This window comes from Physeter macrocephalus, chromosome 12, assembly GCF_002837175.3.
Source record: "Physeter macrocephalus isolate SW-GA chromosome 12, ASM283717v5, whole genome shotgun sequence".
Classification (NCBI taxonomy): Eukaryota; Metazoa; Chordata; class Mammalia; order Artiodactyla; family Physeteridae; genus Physeter; species Physeter macrocephalus.
The window spans coordinates 62,074,754-62,088,639 of NC_041225.1; the positions used below are offsets into that span (position 1 = coordinate 62,074,754).

The 13,886-nt window shown below is 41.0% G+C and overlaps 1 protein-coding gene across 1 annotated transcript in view; it reads right to left on the reverse strand.

The window, feature by feature from the left end:
• The window catches only part of SRBD1 (S1 RNA binding domain 1), a 234,013-nt gene extending 221,703 nt beyond the window's left edge, over window positions 1-12,310 (reverse strand). The window contains exons 1-3 of the mRNA XM_024118922.3: window positions 12,235-12,310; window positions 6,965-7,044; window positions 5,998-6,175 (exon numbers count right to left, since the gene is read on the reverse strand). Coding sequence (XP_023974690.1) covers window positions 5,998-6,175; window positions 6,965-7,044 — 258 coding nt within the window. The 5' untranslated portion in view covers window positions 12,235-12,310. The remainder of the gene's footprint in view (window positions 1-5,997; window positions 6,176-6,964; window positions 7,045-12,234) is intronic.
• Window positions 12,311-13,886: the final 1,576 nt, after the last annotated feature.

The window sequence follows — 13,886 nt, forward strand, 5'->3', positions numbered from 1 at the left end:
GTCCGGAGGCTGTGCTCCGCAACGGGAGAGGCCACAATGGTGAGAGGCCCACGTATGGCAAAAAAAAAAAAAAAAGTCAACACTTTAGAGGGAGAAGAGTAACACTCACAAGTTCATAAAACTCAACATGCTACACCTGCCACCAGTTTATGCAGAAAGAGAACAGAAAACATGGCAGGACAGCAGGGTAGTACCAGACATTTTTCCTTAGTAAGAGGCTACACAGCAGTACATGCAGGTGTCCAAGGGCTACTCTCTGCACCACCCACCCCTCCCCCCAGGTGACAACTCAGGTGTGAAGCAATGACATCTGGCACTCATTTTGAGACTAGAGTAGTAAATAAGATACAGACCCTGCCCCATGGAGTTCACAATTTTGCAAGCTAGCCTGTTTTTAGTTACCTAAGTGATGTAGATGGCACAAACTCAAAGAAAAGAACTGCTCCCAAACTAAATTTCAGTCAATATTGAATTTTCTCTCCTATCAGATAATTTTCCATAATTACTGACTACTGAAAATACTGGGAACTATAATAAAGAGCACACCCCCTCCATCCTAATGCCCACCCATCACCACCTAACCTGGAAATGATATATAATACATTAAATAGCGCTCCAAGTATTACATTTTTAATTGGAACATAATAGATAAGAACAGAGGTATAAAAATAGACTGCCTCCTCAAGTCCATAAGAGTTGATAATAACCTGGTCAAATTAATTGACATAGCTAAAGAATGTGTCAATCATACAGAGTGTTGTCAGCCCTAGAGGAACAGAAAAAGAACTGTAGAAAGCAAATACGATCAGCATTCTAAGTAACATACAAAGAAGAGGAAAGGTTAGCAAACAGATTCTGAGTAATTTGCTCCCAATGGTTAAGACAGCCCTCCTGTGAGATGGATACATCAGACTACCTTAGATTCATGCAGTTAAAACATTCATTTCTCATTGTGACAAGCACAGTACCTCGCCCACAGAAGGCATTCAATAAACCCAAATGAATATTTATCTAATTCTCCTATTCTGAGCCCATGCTCGTCAAGTAAATTTCTGATTATTATTTAATTCCCTACTTACTTCAGCCTCCAACGAGAGACAGTGTTAGTCATAAGAATTTAACTCCTTGTGACGGTTATATCATACTATTAATTATTAAACCAGCACTCTGGTTTTATACACCACACTTATGAGCATATGGCTGATGTAAAAACACCCACGAGAGATATATCGGTTCCTGAAATGCTGACAAAATCATGTTCTTGACTTAGAAACCCAGTTCCATTACTTACTATCTGTGATCCATGAGCAAGTCACTTAACATCTCTCCCCTTGGCTTTCTGGTCTATAAAATCAGGATAATTACAGCACCTGCCTCAAGGGACTGTTGTGAAGATTAAGTAATATCACGCAAATGCAGTGCTGAACATGTCACCTGGCTAACGGTAAGCAATAAAATATCTGCTGTTACCACCATCATTACCATGACTACCACACCCAGACTACCTCCCAGGAGAGGGAAGAGGAGTAGATGAAGAAATAAAGAAAAAGTAAAATGACTAAAGGTGGGGGGTTTAAAGTAAGAGGAAAAAAAGAAAAGCCAGCAGTCAAAAATTAGACACTTAAAGGTATCTTCTCTGGAGTCTTCAGGCAAAATTTACCTAGGGTTTCTCAGTGTTGTTCATAGACCCCTGAGACCCTTTCAGGGGGTCTGCAAGGTCACAACTATTTTCATAATAATGCCAAGGCACTGTTTGACATTTCACTGATGGTGCAAGAGCAACGGTAGCAAAAAAACAAGGCAGTGGCACCAAGCTGTACTAGCAATCACTGTTCCCTTCACTGTCACACACTTGCAATAAAACAATGTCAGCTTCACTTAAGAATGAAGCAGTAAAAGTTATTAATTTTTAAAATTTCAATCCTTGAAAGCACACCTTTTTCACAGTCTGTACTGAAATGTACATAAAGCACAAATGTACACATAAAGCACTTCTGCTGCAGGCCAATTCATACTGACATGCAGTGGTTGTCTCACAGTAAATCAATTAGTGAACCAGTATTTTCCAAATGACCAACACATAATGTTACAAAATCATGCATAGGTAAAAGAGCCATTCAAACAACACAGACCAATGGATTTTAATATAATAGAACATAGTATGGTTACAGATTCCACAATGAAACCTTTTAAACTACCACTTACTGAATTTTGGTATAGTATAAAATAATATCTACAATTATCTGAAAAGGCTATTAAAACACCATTCCCTTTTCCAAATACACATCTGTGTGGAGGCTGGGATTTCTTTTTTATTTCAAATATCTTCTAGTAAATCAGACATTAAAGACATTTGCAAAAATGTAAAACAACGTCATTCTTATCGTTAATTTTTTTGTTGTTTGGGAAAAAATATATACTTATTTTTCATTAAAACATGTTATTTGCATTAACATGTAATAGGATTATTATTATTTTTAAATTGATGGAATATTTTCTCATTTTTAATTTCTAATATGGTAAATATTTACAGATATAACCCACCTAGGCAAAAGTTCCCTGGGGTCCTCAGTAAGTTCTAAAAGTGTAAAGGAGTCCAAAGACCAAAAATTTTGAGAAAAGTGAATCCAAACATGTTTAGATCAAAACACAGATCAAAAACATATGGAAAGGGCTTCCCTGGTGGTGCAGTGGTTGAGAATCCACCTGCCAATGCAGGGGACACAGGTTCGAGCCCTGGTCTGGGAAGAGCCCACATGCCGCAGAGCAACTAAGCCCTTGTGCCACAACTACTGAGCCTGTGCCCTAGAGCCCATGAGCCACAACTACTGAAGCTCATGCACCGAGAGCCCGTGCTCCGCAGGAAGAGAAGCCACTGCAATGAGAAGCCGACGCACCACGACAAAGAATAGCCTCACTCGCTGCAACTAGAGAAAGCCTGTGTGCAGCAACGAAGACTCAACGCAGCCAAAAATCAAATAAATAAATAAATAAACAAACAAACAAAAATATGGAAATAACTCTCCATTTTTAAAGCTTCTAAGATTTTACAGCCTTCCTCAGTGACATACTCAAGTTTAATAAACCATGAAAATATTTTTCCTCCTTATATTTAACCTGAATCTTTGACACGCTGAAAAATCACAGTTCATTATCTTTTGCTTTCATGGGTTTTTTAATCACTCTTAACACTTCAAATGGTAATTATGTAGCCTATAACTAAACCCAGAACTCCAGGAAGAATCTGACCATTCTTCTTTTTGCTATCTCTGAAAGTCATAAACTGTCTAAATCAACAAAGTGCCTCATTGTAAATATCTTTACTAGTTGAATCAGTCAACAGGCCTTGGCCTTGACCTTGTGTTGTATTGTGTGAGCGTGACAGATAGCTGGAAAGCGATATGGAGTCAAGGGAAGGCTTCTTAAAAGTTAGATGTAAAAGAGCATTTTATACTCTGTAGCAATTGAGGAAGAAAAGTTGACAAGAGAAAAGAAAGAAGATGACAGAGGGAACAGAGACCTAGCACAAGAGTGGATGAGATCTTAAGCCCAAGCGGTGAACCAATCCTTGGTAGGAGGAATGACATTTCCTCCATGGCAATAGGACAGAAGGTGAACACAAATATAGATAGCTTGGTCGTGAGAAAACCGGAAACTTCATATATTCTCAAATAAATAAAAGGCAATGTCATCAGCTCAGAGAAGAGAAAGGAATTTAGGAAGTTTAAGAAAAGAGAAAAAGGTGGAAAAACAAACCTGCTGAAGAAAAATGAGGTTACCAGGTATTTCTGATGCAATTTTGAGGTCTGAGATTATGAATCTAAAGTAAAACAAATTAGGTCACTGGAGAGACTGTTTCCCGCAATGGTTAGCTGCTCAGTGCAGGCAGGAGAGGCTATGGCTCACCCAGTGCTGGGGTTTAATCAGCCACGTAGGATCGAATAAAAGAAGGGCAAAATGGTGAGACTATTCAATAAAAAGTGATTATGTAATCTAGGCTAGATTGGGTAAGAAAAGAAAAGGGCTGATGGACAGTGACAGAGCCCTAGAGTCAAAGAATTAAGTAATGGATCTCAACTCTGGCTGTACATAAAAATCACATGAGGAGCTTTAAGAAAGTAATACCACTGGTGCCAAGGCCTACCTTCAGAATTCTTTCCAGATTTAATTGGTTTGGAAAAGGGGCCTAGGCATTGGTTTTTTTTTTCAAGTTCCCTAGACTGAGAACTACTGATGAGAAGTTGTGACAAATTTGCAAAATTGCGGCAGTAAGGGCACCTGAGCAAGTAAGCTGGAAAAACAGGAAATGGTGAGCTGATGGTACAAAAGTGAGATAGGAGGAAAAGACATGTCAGCGGTAGCACAGCTTCTGGTCATGACAAGATTCAGGTTGAGCTCACGAGATGTGTGGTGAAGGCAGAGAAGAAGAAAAAAGGCACTGGAGGTGGGGAGGTTAAAGAACCAGGAACACAGGGTATTAGAAGGCTCATCCAAGTGGAGGTGGGTACCACTGAGAATAGTGACAGAAGATGCAGAGAGGAAGATACAAAGCAGGAGCTAAAGTCTTCAAAGAATGAAGAGGAATGGCCAGTGGATTGGCAAATTACAGCAACATGGAGAGGAAGAGACTCAGTAATGATGGATTTTGTCTACAATGTTTGCTAACAATAGATTTTAAAATTATTAAGAGGCTACCAATTCTATCTCCACCCAAAACCAATTCTAGCTCCACGTAATTAGGGTTTTCAATTAGTTTGTTCGGTGGTGGTTACACAAGAACAAGATGCCAAACCAATGAAATGAAATAGTCTAACACGCTCCATGTGCTTTGATTGAGCCAGAAAACTTGTGGAGTATCTCTTAAGTGAGAGACTTCCCACGTGAATTCCCTTTTTCCCTTTAAAAGAAATATACAGGGCTTCCCTGGTGGCGCAGTGGTTGCGCGTCCGCCTGCCGATGCAGGGGAACGGGGTTCGCGCCCCGGTCCGGGAGGATCCCACGTGCCGCGGAGCGGCTGGGCCCGTGAGCCATGGCCGCTGGGCCTGCGCTCCGGAGCCTGTGCTCTGCAACGGGAGAGGCCGCAGCAGAGGGAGGCCCGCATACCACAAAAAAAAAAAAAAAAAAAAAAAAAAAAGAAATATACATATACCAAGCACCATGGGAAGGATCAAGAAGTCACCATGACAAGGGTTCTTAAGCTGTATGCTCTTGAACCATACTTTAAAACTTAATGTGTACATTTTACTGAAGAGAAGGTTCATAACTATAATCAAATTCTCAAAGGGTTTGTGACCCCAATGCAAAGAACCCCGGAACTAAGAGATATTTCCTAATTAGGCAGTCAAGCTACTTTTAAGTGCAGCTGTGCCATGCTCAACGAAAAACCTCCAAATTCTACCAACAAGTCAATACTTTCTCAGCTATAGGTAAAGCCTACCCACCCACCCACTAAAAGTGTGTTCAGTGAAAAGCTTGCATGCAAAGATGAAGAAACAGAGGTGCTGGCTGATAGGAGAAAAGATTGATTCAAATGCCCTATCCAAGGGAACAGCAAGGTACAATGTAATGTCCCCTCTATACACGATAAATGAGTCCCTGGGAAGTCAGGCATCCACTGCATATTAAAAGAGTATTCTTTTAAGTGAACTAGGGAAGCTGTTATTTAAAGGAATACCACAGTGAATTATTTTGGAAATGCATAATCCTTTCAGTACTGCAACAGAGCCTATAATTTATTGTTGTTGGTTTTTAATCCAGATTGGTGTAGCTACAGTGTTTGCTTACAGCAAGACATACATATGTGCCAGCTGATAAATCTTCCTTCTGCTCCAACACGGTGGATCTGATGGTAAATACTATTAAGGCCCCTGGCAGAAGGCACCATTGCCCTGCAGTTTTTGCCATTTACCTGCTTTGTCCTAGTCCATGTAAGGAGAAAGTAGCATCACTAATTAGGAAGGCACGGCAGTGTTCCCTCTATCCAGCTAAAGCACCTACCAGCTCTTCCTTAACAGCCACACCTTCTGAGCCATCTTTTGTCTGTAGGGTGTTCTTCTTCACCCGTGGCGCCCTCTTCGGTTTGTATTCCTTGGAAACAGGCAGCTTACGGCTTCTGGGGACTTTCTTTTGGGGCTCCCAGGCACTATCCTCCTTGTCATCTTCAGAGGCAGATGATCTAAAAGTAAAACGATAGAAAAATTTCCAGAAAAAATGAAGGCAAATGTTAAAGGTGAAAAAGAGATACATGCTTCTTGAAAAAAGAATAAGGTAGAAGGTGTTTAATATAAAATGGAGTGATGTGAACACAGACTATGAAGAGATATTGCTAACAACTGAAACAAGAGAGTTGACCAGGAATACCCTCCAATACATTATAAATCACAGGTCTCCCTCCGTTCTCCTCTCACCTAACCAATACACACACCTGTACACTCAAAACATAGGAAATCATGTACTACCTTAAGTAATAAGTGGGTCATGTCACACCACAGTCATAGTGAGGTTTTCCATTTTTAAACAATGTCTAAAGACATTTTTGATTGTCCCAAATGAGGTGGGGGAGGAGATGCTATTGGCAACTAATGGGTAGAGACCAGGGATGCTACTAAACATCCTACAATGTAAAGAACAGTCTCTGTACCAAAGAATTATCTGGTCAATGGTGCTGAAGTTGGGAAACTGTGCTCTAAAGCAATATAACAAACTCCACTGCCCTCATGGACCTTATATTCTAGTGTATATATTATATTTTATATTTAGTTGGTCACTTTCTCCTTGTTCAATAGTTTATCACCAACACCTAAACACAGCCTGGGACACAGCATGAGTTCATTAAGTTACATAAATGAATGAAAAAGACACAGCCTTCTTCAACACAAATGACTTCAGAAGTTAGTAAATGACAGAATGCATCTCCTTAAAATACACATCATTCTCCCACCCCATATGAAACCAATATGCTTACAACTCAGAGAAGGAAGAGAATTCATCTTTGGATACCACAGTCTGGACCTTTACTTTTGCTCTTCTTGGCAATGATGACATCTGAAAGAAGAAATACAACATGAAATCAGTATGATTTAAATCACTGATCACTTATTTTGTCTACAAAATGATGTGCCATTCAAAACTAACACTCCAATACCTCTGCTGCTAGAAAATGCCATAGGGGAGAAAAATGACAATCATTCACAAGCCTAAACACTTGTTTCCCCTCCTATGTGGCTGCCAATTATAAGGGCAGCTAACAGCCTTCCCATGGTTTCAAAGGCCTGATGAGTATGGGCCATTGCTGGAAACATATAAGTTCCTGTAGGGTGAGAATTCTTCATTTTTTAGAATTATACGCTTGCATCTACTGCAAGTATTATTTGATAATTTATCAGACAGCAAATTATAAAGTCCTTTATTAAACTCTATCTCAAAGACAAGAAACACCTTCCTTCTTCTTTATCTTCTTATAGTATAAGTAGAGGCCCATCTACAAAGTTGGCAGTCAAATAAGTGATGCTGATTGACTGAATAAGCAGCCAGGCTATTCCTAAAACAAGATAATCTAGTCCCTTAAAATAAAAGCTCACAATTTTTAAGTAAAATAATTAATCACAAATGCCACTAGAAAATATTTCCCAAATTCAAAGGCCCATCTCTTTAAAAAAAAAAAAAAAGGACTCAAATAACCAGAGACATCATACAATACAGGAAGTAAACAAATTTACTTCAGCTGATAAATTTTATTACCTAAAGACTGTATGTCAAACCATAAAAACTATATTAGACTCTGACATGCTTGTAAACCTTTAAACAAGTTCCTAAGCCAGTCATATGTTATAATGCCTCCGTTCTAACTTCCACTTGGAGAAGGAACAAACACCTCACAGAAATACCAAAGTGGTTGTCACAAAAGGGAACATGTCCCCCTGGCAGCTATAGCTCAACTCAGTCCAGTGGGTGCAGAACAACTGGACAGGAGAGTGCCCAGAGGGAACCAGGACAACAAAAGAAGTAGACAGGATATTCTTCCATCTTTTCCTTCACCGCCTTTTCTGAATTTTATGTTTATCAAGGTCATCATTCCTCAAATAAGTGCTCCTCGATACTGATCATAAAGGAACAGATAATTTGTGATTTCTGTGTTGTACGTATTTTACTACAATAAAACAGAAACAGAGGAAGTCAGTGTATGATGAGGTGGCATTTCAATCAATTTTATTTATTCATTTATTTTTGGTTACGATGGGTCTCTGTTGCTGCGCGTGGGCTTTCTCTAGTTGCGGCGAGTGGGGGCTACTCCTCGTTGCGGTGCGCAGGCTTCTCGTTGTGGCGCGGGGGCTTCTCGTCGTGGCGCGGGGGCTTCTCGTCGTGGTGCGCAGGCTTCTCGTCGTGGTGCGCAGGCTTCTCATCACAATGGCTTCTCTTGTTGCACGGCACGGGCTCTAGGCGCACAGGCTTCAGTAGTTGTGGCGCGTGGGCTCAGTAGTTGTGGCTAGCGGGCTCTAGAGCACAGGCTCAGTAGTTGTGGTGCACAGGCTTAGTTGCTCCGGGGCATGTGGGATCTTCCCAGACCAGGGATCGAACCAGTGTCCCCTGCACTGGCAGGCGATTCTTAACCACTGTGCCACCAGGGAAGTCCAGAAATGAATTATTGAATAAGTGGTATTAAGACAATCAGCTATCCCTCTGGAGGAAAAGAAGTGTTTAATTCTTGCTGCCACACCATGAACTAAAATATATTCCACACTGACTAATGATTTAAATGTACCAAATAAAACTACAGTACTACAAAAGGCAAAGAAGACTGTTTTGATAATTCTGAGTGGAGGTGGGAGAATTAAGGTTTTCCTAGGCATGACTCAAAATTCCAAAAGCCAAAAAGATTAGCAAATTTTACTATATAAAAATTAATACTCAAGTCAGCAGTGGGAGCATTTCAGAACCAAACCAATTTACTCTGCAGTATCCTCAAAAAAAAAAATCAAAGGACGTGGTACCTGACACCTTGGAACTAAGGGTAAAGGGAGTCAGGGCTGGGTGTAAGCTGTCTGAAGCAAAGGAATATCTCTAGATGCCCTACTCCACTTCGTGCTATTAACAACTGCCCCAGGAAAAAGTCTGGAGGTTTATTCTCTGGAGAAGGTAAAACAAGTCTCTAGACTAGAGGACATGAAGTACAGTTGTGGACATGGGAACCATGCAGGCTGAACGTTAAACAGAGATTCCCGGCCCCTTTCCCCCACTATGCTCCTAAAAAAGCTGCCAGTCAGATTCCTACCCTCTAGGGAGGAGCATGGGAAGATTCTTCTTTGGAGAATCTGACCAGCCCAAGAATAAAAAGCTGAAGGTGCTAAGCTCCTCGACAAACAACCCAACCAGATCATCCACTCCCATCACCCCCTTCTACATTATACCTGAATTCAGAACTTTCCCACACAGACCACCATTCACCAATTCTAATTCCACACTTCAGCTTTAACAGAAATGTGTTGTAAATAGGGGTAGACAAATCCTTGGGAAGCTCATAAAATTTTAATTAACCACTGGAGAAGACTTTCCTAAAACAAATATTTCCAAATGCTCTTTTATCAGGCACCCTGGAGGCAATGCTGCCATTAAAAGAGGTGAACTTGTCTTTTGACAAGTAGAAAAAAAATATGAATTTGAAAAAGGAGGTGGGAAAGGAGAATATGCATGAACACATAGGCCTATTTCAGGCAAATCAGTTTTAGAAAGAGTATATACAGAAGGTAAGGACTTAGAAATTCTTTCTTAAAAACTGTGTACCTATCTAGGTATACTCCCAGGGGTATGTATACTCCTAGGGGTATCCATACTCCAGTTTTACCACCAATGTTCTGGGAACTGTTTGTCCATCTCCAATCCTACCATGTTCTCTTATTTCCTATCATAGGATTTGTAGATTAACCAAAATTTAATCCATTTCCATGGTTTTAAATACTTGTATCACCTACTTACTAACAAACCTAATACCTCCATCACAAATCTTACCTCTGAGATTCAGATTTACATAATAAACTGCCTGCCTATGAAACTATTTAGATGCTTCAGTTATCCAAAATTTAACATATCCACAATGGAACTCCTGACAACCTATTCCTTGTCCTAAAACCCATTTGGACCTCAGTCTTTCCCATCTTTGTAAATGGCACCACCATCCACCTAAGATGAATGGTTCTTTGCTAAGTCAGAACGTTGGAAAAATTTTAACAGCTTCATTGAGCTATAACTGAAATACAATAAATTGTTCGTGTTTAAAGTGTACAGATTTGATAAGTTTTGACATACGTATACTTATCTCCACAATCAAGATATTGAACATAACCATCATCCTCTAAAGTTTCACTTGCTAAACCAAAACCTTGCAAATCTGTTATTTCTTTCATCTCCCACATCCAGTCTGTAAGTAAGTCACATAAATTCTGCCTCCAAAATGTAACTTAAATCTTGATGATCTCCAGTGAGGCTCCAGTCCCAAATGCTTCTCACCTGGACTACTGTGTTAATAGCCTCTTAACTGGCCTACCTGCTTCCACTCCTGCTCCTAAAACCCATCCTCCACAAATCCATTCAATCTAACATTTAGAAAATGCTTTAAAACCATTCAATGACTTCCTATTCCATCCTCCACTTAAGAGTCAAATCATATTTTTTTACCGTAGCCTTCTAGAACGCCTTGAAGAAGTGACCACTGCCTACCTTTCTAACCACATTTACCACTCCCTGTAGCTCCTCAGCCATAGTCACAACATTCTTTCAGTCCGTGTAACAAGCGCGATCCTTCCCCACCCCAGGTTCCCTCTGCCGGGAGCACTATTCGGCCTGCTCATCAATAGGCTGGCTCCTTCTCAGCGCTTAGATCTCAATATTTTAGGCCTAACATGCATTTCTCAGATAAAATATTATTATAGGACCCTATTTACTTCCTTTATACAGTACTATTAACATAATCTATAATTATCCTTGTTTACTGTCTGCATTCCCCACGTTTACCTCATGGCGGTAAGCAGCATAAAGTTTGAAGAAACCACATTTGTCTTTTTCAGTTCTGTATCACACGGAGCCTGGCACTTAATAGCTGCTCTATAACTATTTTTAAATGAACATAAGAATATATGTATAAAAAGTCTCTACACAGAAATATACATTTTTTTCCCCAGCACTATTAGGCAACATCACACATGGCACTCATTGCTTTCTTGAAAAAGTGATGGTACAACAGAACATCCCTATTGTTAGTGGCTTGAGATTTTCACTCCTCCAAGCTCTCTTATCTCTGTGGGTACGAAAGCTGACTCAGAATCAATAACTTGGAGGTTGCTATGATGTTACTGAGAAGAGGCACCAAGCCAGGGCAAGTGAAAAGCGGGGGAGGGGCTGGAAAGACCTGCACACACACAAATATTACATTAAAACTGTAAAAACAACCATTAGATAACTTAAAGGAAAACGGGGGGAACAATTTTTTAAGAGGCACCTAAAGAAGTTTCCGTGTGTACCAACAAAAGTCCTTGGAATGTCAGCACAGACCCCTAAGTAATAAAAATAAAATATTAGAGCTGGAAAGAGCCTCAGAAATCAGACAGTCCTGCTATTTATTCTCTTTTATGAATAAAAAGCCTGAGATCCAGTGAAGTGATACGGTTTACTCAAAGAGAAGTTCTATGTGGCATAAGGACCAGAACCCAGAGAGCCAAACACAAAGCCTAGGCTCGTTTCCCATTGCACATACATTGTATTTATCACATGCTGGCGAATGGGAGGCTCGAGAAGAGGTGCCTGGAGTGTTCCCATTCGTTCCTTTCCTCAACAGTTATTCAGTACCTCCTAAGCGCCAGGCACACTACTGAGGATGCAGCTGATTCTGCCAGGGCCATGATCTGATAGTGAAAAGGGCGCTTCCTCCCCCATCTCCGATCATTTGAGGATTGAAAACAATCTAGGTCTGCCCGGGCTTTCCCACGTCTGCCCCTATGCGCTAAGAGCTTGTCTGAGAAGACGCGCCAGGTGACAAGCGGCAGGTAGGAGGGGTTTTCGAGGGTACGGTATGAGATACAGACTGCAGACAGTAAAATGTAATGAAACTTCTCACTTTAAAAAGGGATGTTATTTCCCAAATGAGCGCTCAGAACTTTCTTAATGGCCCCAAAAATAGCGGAGCCCGGGCGCCGGGCTCCCGCGAGCCCGCAGGAAGACCGCCAAGGCGGACGCTCAGCTCACCTTCCCGCCCTGCGTGTCAGAAGGCCCGGGATTCTGTGTGCGACCACATCTTCCGGTTCCCGCCGGAAGTTTTTCAATCGCCGGAAGTCCCGCCTAGCTTTTCCCTGACTCGCCGCATAGGCGCGCAGCTCCCGGAGCGGGGTGGAGCCGAGTCAAGCGGAGGCAGAACTAGAGCGAGGATCCCTTGGGACCCGCTCGTCGGCTGGGGGCGGAGCTCCATTTACGCACATCCGGCGGAGGGGGTCGTGAGGCTCTCGCAGAGGTCGACGGCTTCCCTGGTTTTTTATTACTTTAACTTATGTTAATCCGCTTTCCTTGTATTTTCTTCACTTTTAAGTTTAATCAAGAATGTTTCTGTTTATTACATTATTTGTAATTTTCAAATGTGGAAAAATGAAAAACAATCAAGCTTAATTCTAACGTCAATTTTAAATGTCAGTTATTAACTTCCCTAAGGGTGTTTCCTAAACCCTGAGATAAGGGTTTGCTCGAGGCTTATGGAACTATCCCAGTTTTGCCCCTTCTGTTAAGCCCTCACGCAGCCCCTGAGGTTTATGGGAGAGTTTAGCCCTAGAGTCATTACTGTCTTACATTGGTGTCTCAGGCAGCTTGGGGGAGGCTGCCATCAAGATGTCGGAATAGAAGGACAGGGGAGATCACCTCCTCTCACAGGTACATCAAAAATACATCTGCATCTGGAACAATTCTCACAGAATACCTGCCGAACGCTGGCAAAATAGCTCAAACACCCCAAATCACAAGAAAGATCTCCACATGACCAGGTAGGACAAAAGGAAAAAAAAAAAAAAAGGAATCTCAGGCAGCTTGGTACATTGCCAAGCACACTGATTGGGAAACCCGGTTTTCTCAGGAACTTCCTCGTGCTCTGGGCAAATACTTTATGTCTTTGGATTTATTTCCACGGCTTACCCCTCCATCTCCTTACCTGATAAGGTACCCCGCACATATTAGGGGTGAATATTCACTGAATTAATTTACTTGAGGCAAATGCAGGTCCCAGTTACCTAACGTTTTGGGGCAAGAATGGAAAAATCTGTTTCATGTTTAGATTCTTGAAAAGTGCTGTGTCTTAAGTCCTGATAACCTAGTAACCTAGGTGAGCTATCCTCCATATCCAGCAGTTCCATTTCCCTTCCCACAAAACACAAAAATAGCTCCTACTTATTATTTTGATGAGGCCAAGTATCTCAACCCCACTTCCATACTCTAAGCCCCACTTTTTTTCACTAACAGAACTTAAAAGCTATTATAAAGGGCTCCTGAACAATTCTTCTTTCACTTTCCCTTTAATATATTTTCTCAAAATCCGTTCTCATTAGAAATGAAAAATGACTTGTTTTTTGGTGTTGTGTTTTTTACAAAGTACATGAAACTCTAAGCGCCAAAGAAATTAGATTGTAAAATTAGGGAAATAAGTCTGCTCTTAGTCTAGATTAGAATTTAGCAAATCAAAACCCCATGGATTCGTCTTAGAAGACTCTAAAGAGCAGCTTCCCATGCTACTGAATCATTTCCAGGAACTCTAAAGTGCTGCTGAAGAGCTGAGCAAGCTATTGAAATGACCTTTTGGGTGCCACAGATTCACCCACAGTGAACATAAATTTTATTGGCTAATTTTTGCAATGGGGAGG